Here is a 19528-nt window from a genome sequence, read left to right on the forward strand (position 1 = left end):
CTAGCAAAAGATATTTTTTAAGAAATCTCATAACTGTTTGGGCTACATTCACCCGAGGCTGTGACAGAAATGATTTTTTAGTATGAAAGTATGAGTTGTGAGACAGGAGAAAGGGAATGAAATTTCCACATACACTCTTCAGCACCACATTTTTGAAGCTAACATATACATTTCCACCATAGGAAGGGTATAAGCTGCAATATTATAGCACAGACAAAATTTAAATCATGACAGGTCTTGACGTTGATGCTCAATACTGGTTCACTGCTATTGGAAAATTCTTCAGTTCTCATACCCAGGCAGAGAAAATGAATTGTGTATTGCCTTCAAATAGAAGCAGCACTGTACTGATTATCCTGTATTTCAATTTAATGTCTAAAAAACTTCAACTTAAATAATTTTAAAATCCATTGTATACCTATCTTTCAAGTCTCCGTGTGCATGAAAAACAAATGTCAAGAAATCTTATTTACATGATAAAACATGAACCCAGAAAAAAATCATAATCAGAAGCATTTATGATATTAACCTAGAGTTATAAGGAGACTTAGAGACAAAACCGTGAACTTTTCCAATGAGAAAACTAAGGCCCAAAGAAGTTAAATGAACTGCATAAATTGTGCTTTCACTGCAGAGCAACAGAATTAGACCCCGTGTGTCCTGATTCCCCATCTTGTGTCTTTCCATTATACTACTTTTACCTTTTAGAGCCAGAGACTTTTAAATTGTGTTAAACAAGTCTTTTTATGGTCATAGGTAATAAATAAAACAAATAAAAGACATTTAACCATGGAAATCCATTGTTACAAATCTTAAGTTTTAAAGTATTATGCTTTTCTAATTTGGCAATTTAAAAATCATCATCCACAAGGCTATATATATTGTTTATTTATATAATATACCTTTATTATCTGTTCTTACATATCACAATTTTAATTATTCTGAATAGTTGTTATTTTAGCTTGTGAAGAGGTAGAAAAGATTGCAGGAACTTGTGAAAAAAAATGCTATATCAATCATAGACTTGCCTCAAAAAGCTCATTTTATATAGTTAAGCCATGGTTGCTAGTCCCCCAAATTATTCTTTCTCAAAAGCTCATTTTTTTTTTTGTATTTTTTTAAACATCTTTATTGGAGTATAATTGCTTTACAGTCATGTGTTAGTTTCTGCTTTATAACCAAATGAATCGGCTATACATATACATATATCACCATATCTCCTCCCTCTTGAGTCTCCCTCCTACCCTCCCTATCCCACCCCTCTAGGTGGTCACAAATCACTGAGCTGATCTCCCTGTGGTATGTGGCTGCTTCCCACTAGCTATCTGTTTTGACTTACACTTCACTCTGTATGACAGACTCTAGGTCCATCCACCTCACTACAAATAACTCAATTTCGTTTCTTTTTATGGCTGAGTAATATTCCATTGTATATATGTGCCACATCTTCTTTAACCATTCATCTGTCGATGGACACTTAGGTTGCTTCCATGTCCTGGCTATTGTAAATGGAGCTGCAATGAACATTGTGGTACATGACTCTTTTTGAATTATGGTTTCTCAGGGTATATGCCCAGTAGTGGGATTGCTGGGTCGTATGGTAGTTCTATTTTTAGTTTTTTAAGGAACCTCTGTACTGTTCTCCATAGTGGCTGTATCAATTTACATTCCCACCAACAGTGCAAGAGGGTTCCCTTTTCTCCACACCCTCTCCAGCATTTATTGTTTGTAGATTTTTTGATGATGGCCATTCTGACTGGTGTGAGATGATACCTCATTGTAGTTTAGATTTGCATTTCTCTAATGATTAGTGATATTGAGCATTCTTTCATGTGTTTGTTGGCAATCTGTATATCTTCTTTGGAGAAATGTCTATTTAGGTCTTCTGCCCATTTTTGGATTGGGTTGTTTGTTTTCAAAAGCTCATTTAAAACTTCTCAGATTAATTCTCCATCTTCTCTTGGAGAATTACTTCATACCAACTTTATGTTTCACATTATCATTCTAATAAATGTGTTATCTCAATATCTGTGTGATATCAAGTATTTGCCTATAGCTATACCGCCTCTCATCACAACTGGAGAGTCAGTAGTGAGAAGTGTGAAATTTTTGAAAGTCTCCTGAGATATGGAAGGTATTACTGTGAGGTTGATGATTATTTTAATGTTGTGTGTGAGGTTTTGAACCTACAACAAATGCATACTTTTTTCTAAAGAGAGATTTTAAAAGGCATCCCAATTATAAAGGTGTCAAGCATGTATGTTAGAATACCAGTTCAATTGTTTGCTAGCTACTTGACCTCAAGCAAGTTATTTAGCAGTGTACCTCAAATTCCTCATCTGTAAAATGAGAATAATCATGGGGCTTATCTCATAGGACTGTTGTGAGCATTAAAAGAGAGCATTGTAACGCAGTGTAGGCAAACAGTAAGCAGTTGATAGTCAGTTACTATTCTTACTTTTCCATATTTTCCACCTTGTAATGTTTTTCTGGACGGGGGTTTGCTTCTCCATTAGGTTCAGAGCATCATTCGCTCCCAAACCAGCATGGGAATGCGTCACAGAGATCGTTCTACAACTGGTAACACCCTCAAGTCTGGCTTGTGTTCAGCCCTCACAACCTACTTTTTTGGAGCTGATCTCAAGGGGAAGCTGACAATCAAAAACTTCCTTGAATTTCAGCGTAAACTTCAGCACGATGTTCTGAAGCTGGAAGTAGGTATTCCTTGGACTTCAGGGCACTGTCCATCATGTATGCATGTAGAGCTGCTGGGTTGGGAGGGGCCTGTACTGTAAGTATTCTTTCAATCTGCCTCCAACCATGAGAACTGATTAGTTTGAGCCTTATCAGTGATCTACAGCCAGACAGCAGGTAGGAAATAATATGTCTTACAATAAGTTTGTTCTGGGACTGAAAGCCAAAAAAGTCAAATTGAAAATCTTAGTTGTCTTTGGATACTCAGCTTGAGGAAAAAGAAGTTCAGGGGTCAGAGCAGTTCTCAACCTGAGCATGTATGTTTATTGTGTAGAAGGCACCAAAGGGGTAAGGAGAGGGGGATAATAAGGAACTCTTTCTATGAAAGTTTACAAAGGTAGTAACAGCTGGAAACACAAAATGTCAGAAATAAAAATATATGTGCTCAGAGTTACAAAGGTGTCATACTGGGTTTGGGGATTTACTTTTCCACTGAAAGTTTAGACCATCATGGTGTTCAGTTCCTGGACACAACTCTGTAAGAACATTACCTTTTTCTATGCGTGTACTTGTTGAATTAAGTAAGTAATTGGGGGTTAATTGGCTACTGAGTCTGTTCAGTTCAAAACGTTCATTAAATGCCTTCTATATGCACTTTAGTCTGGAGACAAAAAAATGAAGTGTCTGATTTCTTCTGATTATTAAAAATTCCCTTATGCTGGTGTTCCTCAACCTCTGTTTTTGGTTAACATATGCCCTGCCTTAATGTTACTTGAAATTTCAAAACATTAAATCCTATGACTAAAAACACATAAAAGTATTGGAGAAAAGCACTGCTTTGTTTTTAAACTCTGAATATTACTTCTCTATCTGCTCTCCCATTTTTTCCCTGGAGATTCTAATATACTACTCCCACCTCTTCCACCCACTTCCCTCAGTTGAGACAGTTTGAAAAATCACAACTGAATTCCCATTACTGATAAGAACACTGTTTAATATTCATTCTCTAGGAGAGAAGCAGAAGAATAAATCATACTAAAAATCAGATCTAACTTTGGAATGTGCTTTTGTACTGTTTTTTTGGGAAATGGTATAATTAATATTCAAGGAACTTACCTCAAAATAATGGTTTTCCACAATTCAGCCTCCTTCAGGAGGCTCTTGTAGCCCTTATAATACATGGTAAGTACTATATATTTATTATATATATAGTGCAGGGGGCACAAAACTTTACCTCTACCCTCCTAGGGTCTCCACCTGGGCCTGAGTCTTAAATTGACATCAGACAGATTAACAAGAGAAAAGTATACAGATTTTTACACATACATGAGAATCCCCATAGGAAAATGAAGACCCAAAGGAGTGGCTAGGCCTAATTGTTTATATACTAAGTTGAACAAAGAGAGGCAACTTAGCTTTGTGAAGTTTGCATTCTTATCACCAGAAAAGGGGAGTCAAAGTCGAGAGTAATTTGTACAAACAGATCTTGTTAAAATAATTCTTATCTTTCTTTAGTCCCCCATATACTTTAGTTACTCATCCACAGTTGCCTCTCTTTGTTTCTTTCCTGGTAGTATAAGGAGGACATCTTTCACATGGGAGTTTTACTTCCGGCTTTGAGGAGTCCAACAGTTTTTGTGTAAGAGTTGGTATGTACCAGGATTCTAGACCTATGCCTTAGTATGCATACCTGTAATGGTCTTCTTTGGAAGCCTTATAACATAATCTAGGAGTGTAAATTATTTAACTTATTAATTATGTAATTACAGTTTAACATATAGTATACATCCATCAAATGTAGTTAGAGAATAAAGCACAAGCTAGAATGGTACTTTTAACAAACTCTAAACGATAAATGTAGAATGTTTTAAAGCAGATTAGGGATTTCATACATGTATACCTGCACATAACCTACACCCAAATGTAGAAGAAAAGAGATCTAAAAGAGTATATCTAAGATATTTATTCTAGAAAACACTCTTGTATTTGACATTGACTTGGATCTTCTGTAGGCTTTGGGCCAAGACATACCAACACTGTTCTGTTTGACAATCAGCAGTTCCTCCTGTAAGGAAACCAATAGACTCTTTTGTGAAAGAACCCAGCCTAAAATGTAATAAATATTCTATTTATTATATAAATGGTTATTAATCCTGAGTCCCTTCTTTCCATATAATACACAAGTTCAGTGAATAATTGTCTCCTTATCAGTAAGCCCCATATTTACAGTTTCATCAGTCAGTACTATGTCTTCCCAAGTTGATGTGTAATTCTTTGAGGAGATGTGAATAGCAGAAAGAGCAAAGGCTTTGGTGTACTCATAACGAGACCTTGGTTAAAATTTTCCTTCTACCACTTACTGGCTATCTGACATTCGATGAGTTATTTATTCTCTCAAAGCCTATATCCTCATTTATACAATGTGGTGATGATTAAGTGAGATGATGTTTCTTATAGGCTGAATTGTGTCTTCCCCCAGAATTGCTATGTTGAATCTCAACCCCCAGTCTGGAGATAGGGCCTTTAAAGATGTGATTAAGTTAAAATGAGGCTATTAAGGTGAGCCCTAATCCAGTCTTACTGGTAGCCTTATAAGGAGAGGAAATTTGGACACAGAAAGAGACACGGACACCAGGGGTGTACGTACACAGAGGGACAACCATGTGAAGAGACAGCAAGAGGGTAGCCAACTGCAAGCCAAGGAGAGAGGCCTCAGAGGAAACCGACACTGCCTACACCTTGTTCTTGGACTTCCAGCCTCCAGGACTGTGAAAAAATAAATTTCTGCTATTTGTCACCCAGTTGGTAGTGTTTTATTATGGCATCCCTAGTGAACTAACACAGTGGTGCATGCCTGAAACACTTGGCATGTACTACGCCTTTAACAGATTCTTCCACCTTCTTTTGTATACGCTCTGCCCTTTAGTATGACAGTTGGCATGTAATAGACACGTAAACAGGTCATCTCAGATGAATGACTGAAAGGCCTTACTTTCATTTTGAAATATTTTTCTGATAAAACATCTAGAAAATAGAAGCATTTTTTGTTTTTGTGAAACACTTTTAATTTTACTTTTCGAAGTTTGGGTAATTTATCCCCTCACTGAATATGAAATATAATATCATCACAGCCAAGAGGAAAATAGGAATGATTAACAGTATCTTAGCTTTCATATGGGTTTTATAGTTCCATTATTCTATTTATCTCTTACCAGTTTTATTTCACTGCTTACTTATCTACTTTAAAATTTTAGATCGAGGAGACTTATAGCTCCATTTGGTTATTTCTATCTTTTTCTCACCACAATAGCTTTGAGAGTGAAGAGAACACTATTTATCTGTCAATTTTAATTTCCACAGTGGTTAGGGAAGGGGAGAAAGTCCATGAAAATTTATCAAATGCCTACTATGAGCCAGGCATTGTACAGATATTACATGCCTTCTTTATTTTAGTTCTTGCCAGCCCTATTGGGTTTGGCGGTATTATACCGGTGTTACAGAGGTAGAAACTGAAATTCGAAAAGATAAAAGTTGCAGAGCTATTAAATGGTACAACCAGGATTCCAACTCACTCTTTCAGACTAAACTCTTTTCTATTCATCATCTGATTGTTATTACTTTTAGTCTGAGATGAGGTTTCTGTACCTGACTTATTTAGAGCTCTAAAGAAAAACAAAACGTTCTGAAATTTAGAAACAAACAAACAAAAAGTCTTGAATATTTGTAGTCTCCCTTCTTCAGCACCATGTTTTTCCAGTTCCTTTGCCCTTCAAGTTGAATGTTGTGGCTGAGAAGAAATACACTGTTCTTTTGTGTTGATAAGATACTACCTAAACTAGCCGTTTAGTTTCTTTTCATAACAATCATTAACTTGTTAGTTTTTTTAGAGTGTTCTAAAGCTCTTACCTCTGGTCATATTTGTTTTATTCTACCCTTATGTCTTTATTTGGGAACTCAGAAAGCATGGGTTTGAAAGAGTGACTTAAGAATGCACAGTTTTATAAGAAAAGATAAGTCAATAGTGAAATACCTTTGTGTTTAAGGCTGTTGGGAAAAGGAGTTATAATGACTTGGAATAAAATTATGAACTATTTAATTAAATACTTAAATTTTCACATGCATATAAGAGCCACATATACATGCATTTTAATAAATCGCAATGGCTTAATGTCAAAAAAAGAATGCACAGTTTTTTTAAAAATCCCTTTTGAAGTTATTAAAAATTCCATCTAAGTCTCCCAAGAGCTATTTAGCTGAGTTCCTTGGAGACAGGTGCCAAGTCTAATTTCAGTTAATATATTCATTGATTTCTTGAGGACTACAGCAAGTAGGATGTCAGTCAAAAATGAAAGGTAATACAGAACTCTTTGAAAGATTATGATTAATTTTAATTTGGGGGGAGGAGAAAAAGGAGCTGTCATTATGTCAAAGAAAAGCAAAAACTAATTTATACAAGAAGGAAGAAACCAACTCCAGAATACGCAACAAGGAAACTGAAACAGTATCATCTAATGGAATTCCAATCTGTAGCATGATCTTTTTTATTAGTTTTGGGGGCTCGCATGCTTATTGCATAACCAACAAGATTATCACATTTTAAGATGGAATAAGTATCAATAATCTGAAGGTAAATTAGATATAGTTCAAAGGGTAACAGTAACTGTCTTACATTCCCAGTCTTCAAGAAAAAAAATATTGAAGTGAACTAGATTTGTTCAGTCAGAAAGAAAGATAACAGGGAAACATAAAGAACTATGCTAATTATTCCCATCTGCCAATAAGAGTAGAGCAAAAAAATGAGGGTTAATTTAATTTAAATATTTAGGAACTCAATATTAAGGAATTCCAGAATCACCTACCCTTTAGATCATCAGGCTGACATCTTTGTACTCGTCTCTTTAAAGTACTAAAGTAGAATTAAATCTTTCTTGTCCCGATACAGAGGGCCGTATTGAAAGACAAACTTCAGCTCTTTTCTTGGCTGAAAGATTGTGGGAAATGAGACCAGAATGCTTTCAACCAAACACTAAACCAAACACTTTCTGGAACTAGAACACTCTTGGCAGAGCAGATTTCTTCTTATCTTAGCATCCTGTTTTGGGGTTTTTTTCCCCTGGGAAACTGACACTTATTATGTAAACTTAAAGATGAGAGTTGGCTTTGATTTAATTAAATCTAAGAAACAATATGTGATATGTTCATTGGGTTTCTTTTAGTTTTATTCTTCCACTTTTGCCTCTACAAAGCAGAATGTGGATAGTAATAAATCTATAGTTTCTTATTCCATCCTTAGATGTTTTCAGCTTGAATTTTCCAAAAGTCATTAAAAGGGTTATTAAAGAGTACTTGTCTCTTTTAGGGATTTATAACTTTAAGGAGCCAAGTACATGTTTAAAGGTTTAAAAAAAAACCTTTATTATTATCTTAATAACCTTGTTTTAAACCTAGTCTTTCTTTGCCTAGGACACCAAGGGACTTTTTAGGAAATAATCATCACTTTAAAAAATAGAAATATAGGGACTTCCCTGGTGGTCCAGTGGGTAAGACTCTGTGCTCCCAATGCAGGGGACCCATGTTCAATCCCTGGTCGGGGAACTAGATCCCGCATGCATGCCACAACTAAGAGTTTGCATGCCACAACTAAGGAATCTGCATACCACACCTAAGAATTCCACATGCCACAACTAAAGATCCCGAATGCTGCAGTGAAGATCCCACATGCCTCAACTAAGACCCGGCACAGCCTAAATAAATTAATTAATTAAATATTTTTTAAAAAATAGAAATATATAAAATAATAGAATAAAAATTTAATTGCCCTCAATAATTCCTTATAAATCAGTCACCCATGACTTGATGTCAATACTTTTTAAAGCTAATTCTGTCTTCTCTCTGTACCACATTGTCAGGTAGGTTCAAAGTCTTGCCCTGATGAAACCAAGTTAGCTCTCAGGGTGAGTTACATATATCTTCTCATTAGAAGAAGATATGTAACACCCAAAACCAAACTCATTTAACTTGCAATTCCCTTTACACCCTGTAGCTCAAGTTTGCTATCATTTGTGGCTTATAGGTAGAATCAGACTGGAAATACTATACATGGTAGAATGTCCCTGGTGATATAAAGCTCCTTTGAGGTTGTAAATGTAACCTTGACAATTACTCTGTAAAAACTATACAAAACAGTGCTTTTTTGTTTCATATTTTTTGGACAATGAAGGGAAAAGTTGAGTGACACTTTGTTGCTTAAAATACATGATCTAGGCGTGATTTTTAAAAGGCATTAATGAGTACTTCTGAATCTGACCTTTCAGATTGATCATTAAAGTGCAGAAAACTCTTAGAGATTAATACTGTTTTTTTATTTGCAGATAGTGTTGCAATTCCAAAGTCAATATGTTAGTCATACCTTTTATCATACTTGGCAATCACCAGGATTTTCCTGTCGTCACATGTCTCTAATTTACATTCTAAGTTAATTTTAAACTGGCCACAAGAAAAAAGGGGCTCATAAATAAATCATGAAAATCAGATCTTTCTCTGAGGGAAATTTTTCCTCAGTCTGTCATTCAAATAGTCTTATCAACCATTTTTTAGTAGAAAACAAATGCTTCTCAATTTATGAATGAGCTGTGTACCAGCATATCAAAAGTTCATAGGTCAACGCTTTGGAATTCAGAATACAGTGAAAATTTTTTTAGTCTTACAGCAGAATATTTAATTTACAATATAGTTGAATGTGATACAGTAAAATGAAAAGTAGTATGAAAGAAGATGATTGTGAATGTATAATCTGTGCCTACTCTTCTAGCCACAACAGTCTGTGGGTGTAGACCTCTAGCAGTACCAAGCATTTTAACAATAATTTGAGTACATATTCCTAATAAAAATACTAGCCAACATCTTTTGAGCGTTCACCATAAGCCAAGCACTACTCTAAGTGCTGTATGTACATTATTTCCTGTAATCTTCACAACACTGTGAGGTTGGTATTATAATTATCCACATTTAACAAATGAGAAAACTAAGGCACAAAGAAGTTAAGTAACTTGCCCAGGGTCTCTCACATAATAAAGGAGGAGCTGAGATTGGATTCTAGGCAGTCTGCCTCTAGAGTCTGCTCTTTTTTTTTTTAATTGAAATATAGTTAATTTACAATGCTGTTACTTTCAAGTATACAGAAAAGTGATTCAGTTATACATATATACATACAAATATATATTACATTTTAGACTCCTTTTTTTTTACATCTTTATTGGAGTATAATTGCTTTACAATGGTGTGTTAGTTTCTGCTTTATAACAAAATGAATCAGCTATACATATACATATATCACCATACCTCCTCCCTCTTGAGTCTCCCTCCCATCCTCCCTATCCCACCCCTCTAGGTAGTCAGAAAGCACTGAGCTGATCTCCCTGTGCTATGCAGCTGCTTCCCACTAGCTATCTGTTTTACATTTGGTAGTGTATATATGTCCATGCCACTCTCTCACTTCGTCCCAGCTTACCCTTCCCCCTCTCTATGTCCTCAAATCCATTCTCTATGTCTGCGTCTTTATTCCTGTCCCGCCCCTAGGTTCTTCAGAACCATTTTTTTTTTAGATTCCATATATATGTGTTAGCCTACAGTATTTGTTTGTCTCTTTCTGACTTACATTTCACTCTGTATGACAGTCTCTAGGTCCATCCACCTCTACAAATAACTCAATTTCGTTTCTTTTTATGGCTGAGTAATATTCCATTGTATATATGTGCCACATCTTCTTTATCCATTCATCTGTCAATGGACACTTAGGTTGCTTCCATGTCCTAGCTATTGTAAATAGAGCTGCAATGAACATTGTGGTACATGACTCTTTTTGAATTATGGTCTCTCAGGGTATATGCCCAGTAGTGGGATTGCTGGATCATATGGTAGTTCTATTTTTAGTTTTTTAAGGAACCTCCATACTGTTCTCCGTAGTGGCTTTACCAATTCACATTCCCACCAGCAGTGCAAGAGTGTTCCCTTTTCTCCACACCCTCTCCAGCATTTATTGTTTGTAGATTTTTTGATGATGGCCATTCTGACCAGTGTGAGATGATATCTCTTGGTAGTTTTGATTTGCATTTCTCTAATGATTAATGATGTTGAGCATTCTTTCATGTGTTTGTTGGCAAACTGTATATCATCTTTGGAGAAATGTCTATTTAGGTCTTCTGCCCATTTTTGGATTGGGTTGTTATTTTTTTTTGTTATTGAGCTGCATGAGCTGCTTGTAAATTTTGGAGATTAATCCTTTGTCAGTTGCTTCATTTGCAAATATTTTCTCCCATTCTGAGGGTTGTCTTTTTTATGGTTTCCTTTGCTGTGCAAAAGCTTTGAAGTTTCGTTATGTCCCATTTGTTTATTTTTGTTTTTATTTCCATTTCTCTAGGAGGTGGGTCAAAAAGGATCTTGCTGTGATTTATGTCATAGAGTGTTCTGCCTATGTTTTCCTGTAAGAGTTTGATAGTTTCTGGCCTTACATTTAGGTCTTTAATCCATTTTGAGCTTATTTTTATGTATGGTGTTAGGGAGTGTTCTAATCTCATACTTTTACGTGTAGCTGTCCAGTTTTCCCAGCACCACTTATTGAAGAGGCTGTCCTTTCTCCACTGTGCATTGCTGCCTCCTTTATCAAAGATAAGGTGACCATATGTACGTGTGTTTATCTCTGGGCTTGCTATCCTGTTCCATTGATCTATATTTCTGTTTTTGTGCCAGTACCATACTGTCTTGATTACTGTAGCTTCGTAGTATAGTCTGAAGTCAGGGAGCCTGATTCCTCCAGCTCTGTTTTTCGTTCTCAAGATTGCTTTGGCTATTCGGGGTCTTTTGTGTTTCCATACAAATTGTGAAATTTTTTGTTCTAGTTCTGTGAAAAATGCCAGTGGTAGTTTGATAGGGATTGCATTGAATCTGTAGATTGCTTTGGGTAGTAGAGTCATTTTCACAATGTTGATTCTTCCAATCCAAGAACACGGTATATCTCTCCATCTATTTGTATCACCTTTAATTTCTTTCATCAGTGTCTTATAATTTTCTGCATACAGGTCTTTTGTCTCCTTAGGTAGGTTTATTCCTAGATATTTTATTCTTTTTGTTGCAATGGTAAATGGGAGTGTTTTCTTTCTTCTTCTTTTTTTTTTTTTTTGCGGTACGCAGGCTTCTCGCTGTGGCCTCTCCCATTGTGGAGCACAGGCTCCGGATGCGCAGGCTCAGCGGCCATGACTCATGGGCCTAGCTTGTCTGCGGCATGTGGGATCTTCCTAGACCGGGACACGAACCCATGTCCCCTGCATCGGCAGGCGGACTCTCAACCACTACGCCACCAGGGTAGCCCTGGGAGTGTTTTCTTAATTTCACTTTCAGATTTTTCATCATTAGTGTATAGGAATGTGCATTAATTTTGTATCCTGCTACTTTACCAAATTCATTGATTAGCTCTAGTAGTTTTCTGGTAGCATCTTTAGGATTCTCTATGTATACTATCATGTCATCTGCAAACAGTGACAATTTTACTTCTTCTTTTCCTATTTGGATTCCTTTTATTTCCTTTTCTTCTCTGATTGCTGTGGCTAAAACTTCCAAAACTACGTTGAATAAGAGTGGTGAGAATGGGCAACCTTGTGTTGTTCCTGATCTTAGAGGAAATGCTTTCAGTTTTTCACAATTGAGGACAATGTTGGCTGTGGGTTTGTCATATATGGCCTTTATTATGTTGAGAAAAGTTCCCTCTATGCCTACTTTCTGGAGGATTTTTATGATAAATGAGTGTTGAATTTTGTCAAAAGCTTTCTCTGCATCTATTGAGATGACCATATGGTTTTTCTCCTTCAATTTGTTAATATGGTGTATCACATTGATTGATTTGAGTATATTGAAGAATCCTTGCATTCCTGGAATAAACCCCACTTGATCATGGTGTATGATCCTCTTAATGTGTTGTTGGCTTCTGTTTGCTAGTATTTTGTTGAGGATTTTTGCATCTATGTTCATCAGTGATATTGGCCTGTAGTTTTCTTTCTTTGTGACATCCTTGTCTGGTTTTGGTATCAGGGTGATGGTGGCCTCGTAGAATGAGTTTGGGAGTGTTCCTCCCTCTGCTATATTTTAGAAGAGTTTGAGAAGGATAGGTGTTAGCTCTTCTCAAAATGTTTGATAGAATTTGCCTGTGAAGCCATCTGGTCCTGGGCTTTTGTTTGTTAGAAGATTTTTAATCACAGTTTCAATTTCAGTGCTTGTGATTGGTCTGTTCATATTTTCTATTTCTTCCTGATTCAGTCTTGGCAGGTTGTGCATTTCTAAGAATTTGTCCATTTCTTCCAGGTTGTCCATTTTATTGCCATAGAGTTGCTTGTAGTAATCTCTCATGATCTTTTGTATTTCTGCAGTGTCAGTTGTTACTTCTCCTTTTTCATTTCTAATTCTATTGATTTGAGTCTTCTCCTTTTTTTCTTGATGAGTCTGGCTAATGGTTTATCAATTTTGTTTATCTTCTCAAGGAACCAGCTTTTAGTTTTATTGATCTTTGCTATCATTTCCTTCATTTCTTTTTCATTTATTTCTGATCTGATCTTTATGATTTCTTTCCTTCTGCTAACCTTGGGGGTTTTTTTGTTCTTCTTTCTCTAATTGCTTTAGGTGCAAGGTTAGGTTGTTTATTCGAGATGTTTTCTGTTTCTTAAGGTAGGACTGTATTGCTATAAACTTCCCTCTTAGAACTGCTTTTGCTGCATCACATAGATTTTGGGTCGTCGTGTCTGCATTGTCATTTCTTTCTAGGTATTTTTTGACTTCCTCTTTGATTTGTTCAGTGATCACTTCGTTATTAAGTAGTGTATTGTTTAGCCTCCATGTGTTTGCATTTTTTACAGACCTTTTCCTGTAATTGATATCTAGTCTCATAGCATTGTGGTCAGAGAAGATACTTGATACAATTTCAATTTTCTTAAATTTCCAAAGGCTTGATTTGTGACCCAAGATATGATCTATCCTGGAGAATGTTCCATGAGCACTTGAGAAAATGTGTATTCTGTTGTTTTTGGATGGAATGTCCTATAAATATCAATTAAGTCCATCTTTTTTAATGTATCCTTTAAAGCTTGTGTTTCCTTATTTATTTTCATTTTGGATGATCTGTCCATTGGTGAAAGTGGGGTGTTAAAGTCCCCTACTATGAATGTGTTACTGTTGATTTCCCCTTTTGTGGCTGTTAGTATTTGTCTTATGTATTGAGGTGCTCCTATGTTGGGTGCATAAATATTTACAATGTTATATCTTCTTCTTGGATTGATCCCTTGATCATTATGTAGTGTCCTTCCTTGTCTCTTGTAACATTCTTTATTTTAAAGTCTATTTTATCTGATATGAGTATTGCTGCTCCAGCTTTCTTTTGATTTCCATTTGCATGGAATATCTTTTTCCATCCCCTCACTTTCAGTTGGTATGTGTCCCTAGGTCTGAAGTGGGTCTCTTGTAGACAGCATATATATGGGTCTTGTTTTTGTATCCATTCAGCCAGTCTGTGTCTTTTGATGGGAGCATTCAATCCATTTACATTTAAGGTAATTATCGATATGTATGTTCCTATTACCATTTTCTTAATTGTTTTGGGTTTGTTATTGTAGGTCTTTTCCTTCTCATGTGTTTCTTGACTAGAGAAGATCCTTTAGCATTTGTTGTAAAGCTGGTTTGCTGGTGGTGAACTCTGTCAGCTTTTGCTTGTCTGTAAAGGTTTTAATTTCTCCATCAAGTCTGAATGAGATCCTTGCTGGGTAGAGTAATCTTGGTTGTAGGTTCTTCCCTTTCATCACTTTAAGTATATCATGCCACTCCCTTCTGGCTTGTAGACGTTCTGCTGAGAAATCAGCTGTTAACCTTATGGGAGTTCCCTTGTATGTTATTTGTCATTTTTCCCTTGCTGCTTTTAGTAATATTTCTTCGTCTTTAATTTTTGCCAGTTTGATTACTGTGTGTCTCGGTGTGTTTCTTCTTGGGTTTATCCTATATGGGACTCTCTGTACTTCCTGGACTTGGTTGGGTACATCCTTTCCCATGTTAGGGAAGTTTTTGACTCTAATCTCTTCAAATATTTTCTCGGGTCCTTTCTCCCTCTCCTCCTTCTGGGACGCCTGTAATGCGAATGTTGTTGCATTTAATGTTGTCCCAGAGGTCTCTTAGGCTGTCTTCATTTCTTTTCATTCTTTTTTCTTTATTCTGTTCCATGGCAGTGAATTCCACCGTGCTGTCTTCCAGGTCACTTATCCGTTCTTCTGCCTCAGTTATTCTGCTATTGATTCCTTCTAGTGTATTTTTTGAGGAAGGGACAGAGATTTCCAGGAATTGGGCCACTGCCCACTTTTTGGCCTTTTATGGTCAGCCTTGGAACTGTCATGGTGCTGGTGGGTGTGTCACTTAACATGCTAACATATTACAATGAGCGTATAATGAAATTTAAGGTCCACTGGAAGTCAAATCTTCTGCCATCTTAGACCTAACCGGTTCTAACCAGTCTTTGTCATATCCTCAACGGCCATCATTCTTTTAGAAGCTGTGCTCTGCGCCCTTCCCTGCTCTTTCACTGGGGCCCACTAAAAATGTATATCCTCCTTGCCTCTATTAGGCAAGTTCTGATATTCTGATCATTTGCCAGTAATTGCTGTCTGCTGATTTAGAGAGTTTTTCTCCCATTATGGAAGTGGGAGAAATTACCCGTATTCTCATATGAAAAATCGTAGCAAGAAGAATTGTTTGCTTCTCTCCCCATTTTTTTTTTTGATCATGTAGTTTTTGACCTTTATTTTATTGATATGTCTTACCTTAATTGACTTTCAGTTGTTAAACTATCCTTTCATTTATGGGATATATTTCACTTGGTCACAGTATTTAATCCCTCATATATTGCTGGATTGGGTTTGCTAATATTTTGTTGAGGCTTTTATTTTTCTTTATTCAGTCATTCACTGTGATGAGGAAGTGATCAAATATGAATACACCAAGCCCAGAGTAAACTGTATGTCTTAATTGTCATCATTATTTTTTAACAGCTTTTCACACTGGCTCGTGCCTTCCAGTTCACTACACCTATAGGTAAAATCAGCACATCAGGCCTTCTCTAGTGGTCATTAGGTGTCAAGTAATGAACACGCTAAACCTCCAACTTTTTTCTGAGTGCTGACGTACTGTCAGCAATGCTCGGACAAAAGCAGTATGGAAATATGTTGTATTTTCAGCTAGACAGTAGATCCCAGAGAGCTATCTGCAGAAATAATGAAGTCAGAGGAAAACAAACTGACACTCAAATGAGAAAAAATAGCACTTTGCTCTCCTACCAGGATTAGTCCTTGGTTCTTATCGCCTAAAATTGGAGCTTTTATATTTTTTTCCAATAGATAGTCTTTCTGTTTTCCAAAACTATTGTGATCTTATGAAAAGAAGAATGGCCTTGAACTCTGAATAACGTTGGGCCTCAAATCTCAAAGGAATATATAGTGCCAAGACTAAGGTTTTGTTCATGTTGCTGTGATTTAGAATAAAATGGTTGTTGAAAGCAGAAATTGGATATGGTAAGATCTACTGCTTGCTGAAAGAGTTATCTCAGAGAAAAAAATAGTTTGAAAAAAAAAATAGTTTGAGACTAACGTGATATAGCAATTCCATGTGGAAACACTAACTTCATGGATTGACTGGAATATTAAATAGCTGTTAACGTTGCCAGAATTGGGGGCTTGTTCATATTGATCAAGGTCATATCTTAGGAAAAAATAAGCACACAAATTTTGTATAATTCAAAATGCTGTGTGAAATAGTGTATAGAAAGCACTTAGAACAGGATCTGGCACATAATAAGTGCTATATAAGTATTTGCTATTATGAATGATAGAGAATGGATTATTCTTTAACAACCTGAGGAATTTTTCTAACTAAGTCCTTTTAGGCCTTCTTTTCTTTGGAACTGACTATTTTTTTCTTGCTTTCTCCATCACTCTGTAGCTGATTATATACATTTAAACAAAAAAAGGAAGTTAACTGGAGTGAATTTCCTTGAGCTTATTCCCTCAATAAGGAGAATCTGGTTAAGTTAGGCTTAAATGACCCCATTTTAGTCTAAATTCCCAAACATTAAGACTAGTTTAAAAAAAAGTCAGCAGACTGGAGGATTTTATTTTTTATTTAATTTAATTTAATTTATTTATTTATTGGGTTTTTTTAAAGATTCCCAGTTGATTTTATTTTTTTAATTAATTTTTATTGGAGTATAGTTGATTTACAATGTTGTGTTAATTTCTGCTGTACAGCAAAGTGAATTAGTTATACATATACATATATCCAATCCTTTTTAGATTATTTTCCCATATAGGTCATCAGAGAGTATTGAGTAGAGTTCCCTGTGCTATACAGTAAGTTCTTATTAGTTATCTATTTTATATATAGTAGTATGTATATGCCAATCCCAATCTCCCAATTTATCTTTTCCCCCCTTCCCCCTTGTTAACCATTGGTTTGTTTTCTACATCTGTGACTCTATTTCTGTTTTGTAAATAAGTTCATTTGTACCATTTCTTTAGATTCCACATATAAGCAATATCATATGATATTTGTCTTTCTCTGTCTGACTTACTTCACTCAGTATCTGGAGGACTTTTTAAAACAAACTTAGCTTTTGTTCTGAGGATTTAATCATTTTCATTGATTGACACTGAGGAATATGTTTTAATATTTTAGGTTATGTTTCCTTTTTTTAAATGAAGAAATGATAAGTCAATACTTAATTAGCCTCTTATCTAACAAGGAAAGAGTTGCTAGATATAAACCAGTGAAACAAGTTGCAGAGAGAAAGATCCATGCGTTTCACCACAATAAAGATTTAAAACTTGTGTACATAAAACGGACTTAAAATTAAAAGATGGGCAAACTGGGTAAAAAAATTTATACTGTATTAATTAAGGGTAAATATTTTTAATCTTATAAATTAATGAGACAGATATCAGCACTTCTGTAAGTGAATAGGCAAGGAACATAAAAAATTCAGCGGAAGAAATAGAAATGAGTAGTACACATGTTTGAAAAACGGTCAGCCTCACTAGTAATCAAAGAAATACTAATTAAAATGGGTTACCATTTTTACTCTAGCAAAGATTTTTAAAAATTATACTTGATGTTGTCAAGGGTGTTCTAATATACTATTAAGATTATAAATTGGTACATCTTTCTGGAGATTAATTAGGCAATATATGTCAAAAGCATTAAAGAGTTTATACCTACCATTTTTTTTTGAAACATAGCTTGAAGATATCTCCAAGTTATTCTTTTTTTTTTATTTTAATACATTTATTTATTTATTTATTTTTGGCTGTGTTGGGTCTTTGTTGCTGCGTGGGCTTTCTCTAGTTGTGGCAAGTGGGGGCTACTCTTCATTGCAGGCGCGGGCTTCTCATTGCGGTGGCTTCTCTTGTTGCAGAGCACGGACTCTAGGCGTGTGGGCTTCAGTAGTTGTGGCTTGCGGGCTTGAACCCGTGTCCCCTGCACTAGCAGACGGATTCTTAACCACTGCGCCACCAGGGAAGCCCTATACCTACCATTTTTACACACACTAGATTGGCAAAAAATTAAAAGTCCGACAATACCAAGTACTGGTGAAGGTGTGAAGCAATGGGAGCTCTTATACATGGCTGATAAAAGTATTGGTGTGAGTCTTTCGGAAAATAATTAGATATTACCTTGATAAGCCAGCAGTTCCACTTCTAGATATATACCCTAGACTTGGAACTCTTGTTACTGTTTCACCAGGACACTGGTATAAGAATATTCATAATAGCATTGTTCCTAATAGCAAAAGACTGACAATAACTCAGATGTCCATCTATAGGAAAACTGATAAATAGTGGTATTTTCAAATACTAGAAATCTATAGTAGAGTAAAAATGAAAGAAGCATGCTTAAATGTAGCAACATGGATGAATTCTAGAACTATGTTGATTGAAAAAAGCAAATCTCAGAAGAGTACATCCAGCATGATACCATTTTATAAAGTTCAAAAGCAGTGGGCTTCCCTGGTGGCGCAGTGGTTGAGAGTCCGCCTGCCGATGCAGGGGACACGGGTTCGTGCCCCGGTCTGGGAGGATCCCACTTGCCGCGGAGCGGCTGGGCCCGTGAGCCATGGCCGCTGAGCCTGCGCATCCGGAGCCTGTGTTCCGCAACGGGAGAGGCCACAACAGTGAGAGGCCCGCGTCCCGCAAAAAAAAAAAAAAAAAGTTCAAAAGCAAGAAGAAATAAATAATATTGTTTAGGGACACAAACGTGTTTTAAACTAAACAAAAATAACAAGACAATAAAGAAAGAAGTCCAGTGGTGGTTACCTCTTAGGGGAGGCAGAGGGATGAGCTTCAACTGTTCGTTCTAATGCTTCCTCTCTCAGATTAGTGGTAGGTTCATGAGTGTTTTTTTTATTATGCTTCATGACTTGTCTATTATATATATTATTTTGTATATATCAAATACTTCATAATAAAATATTGTCAGAGCCTATAGATTTTTATTTCATAATTCATTTCTAGAGATCAACCCCAAAATAATGATGAAAAAATAAATACAGAAAAAGTTTATCCCAGTGGTGATATTTATTATAACCAAAAATTGAAAAAACCTAGATGTCCAACACTATTTTTTATATCCTGCTTTGTTCAAAAATGATTTAAGAAAGGCTTAAAGAATATATTCAGTGAGACAAAAGTAAAATAAAACTTGCTGAGAAATGAAAGTTAAAAGATGGAAGAAGGTTGGGACTTCCCCGGTGGTCCAGTGGTAA

The 19528-nt window shown here is 35.9% G+C and overlaps 1 protein-coding gene across 2 annotated transcripts in view; it reads left to right on the forward strand.

Moving 5' to 3' along the window:
* Nucleotides 1-19528, forward strand: part of MICU1 (mitochondrial calcium uptake 1) — a 198250-nt gene that overhangs the window by 121853 nt on the left and 56869 nt on the right. For both annotated transcript variants that reach the window (XM_082855096.1, XM_082855095.1), the window contains one exon: nucleotides 2517-2714. In XM_082855096.1, coding sequence (XP_082711222.1) covers nucleotides 2517-2714 — 198 coding nt within the window. The remainder of the gene's footprint in view (nucleotides 1-2516; nucleotides 2715-19528) is intronic.

This window comes from Leucopleurus acutus (assembly GCF_964270905.1).
Source record: "Leucopleurus acutus genome assembly, chromosome: 14".
NCBI classification, from domain to species: domain Eukaryota; kingdom Metazoa; phylum Chordata; class Mammalia; order Artiodactyla; family Delphinidae; genus Leucopleurus; species Leucopleurus acutus.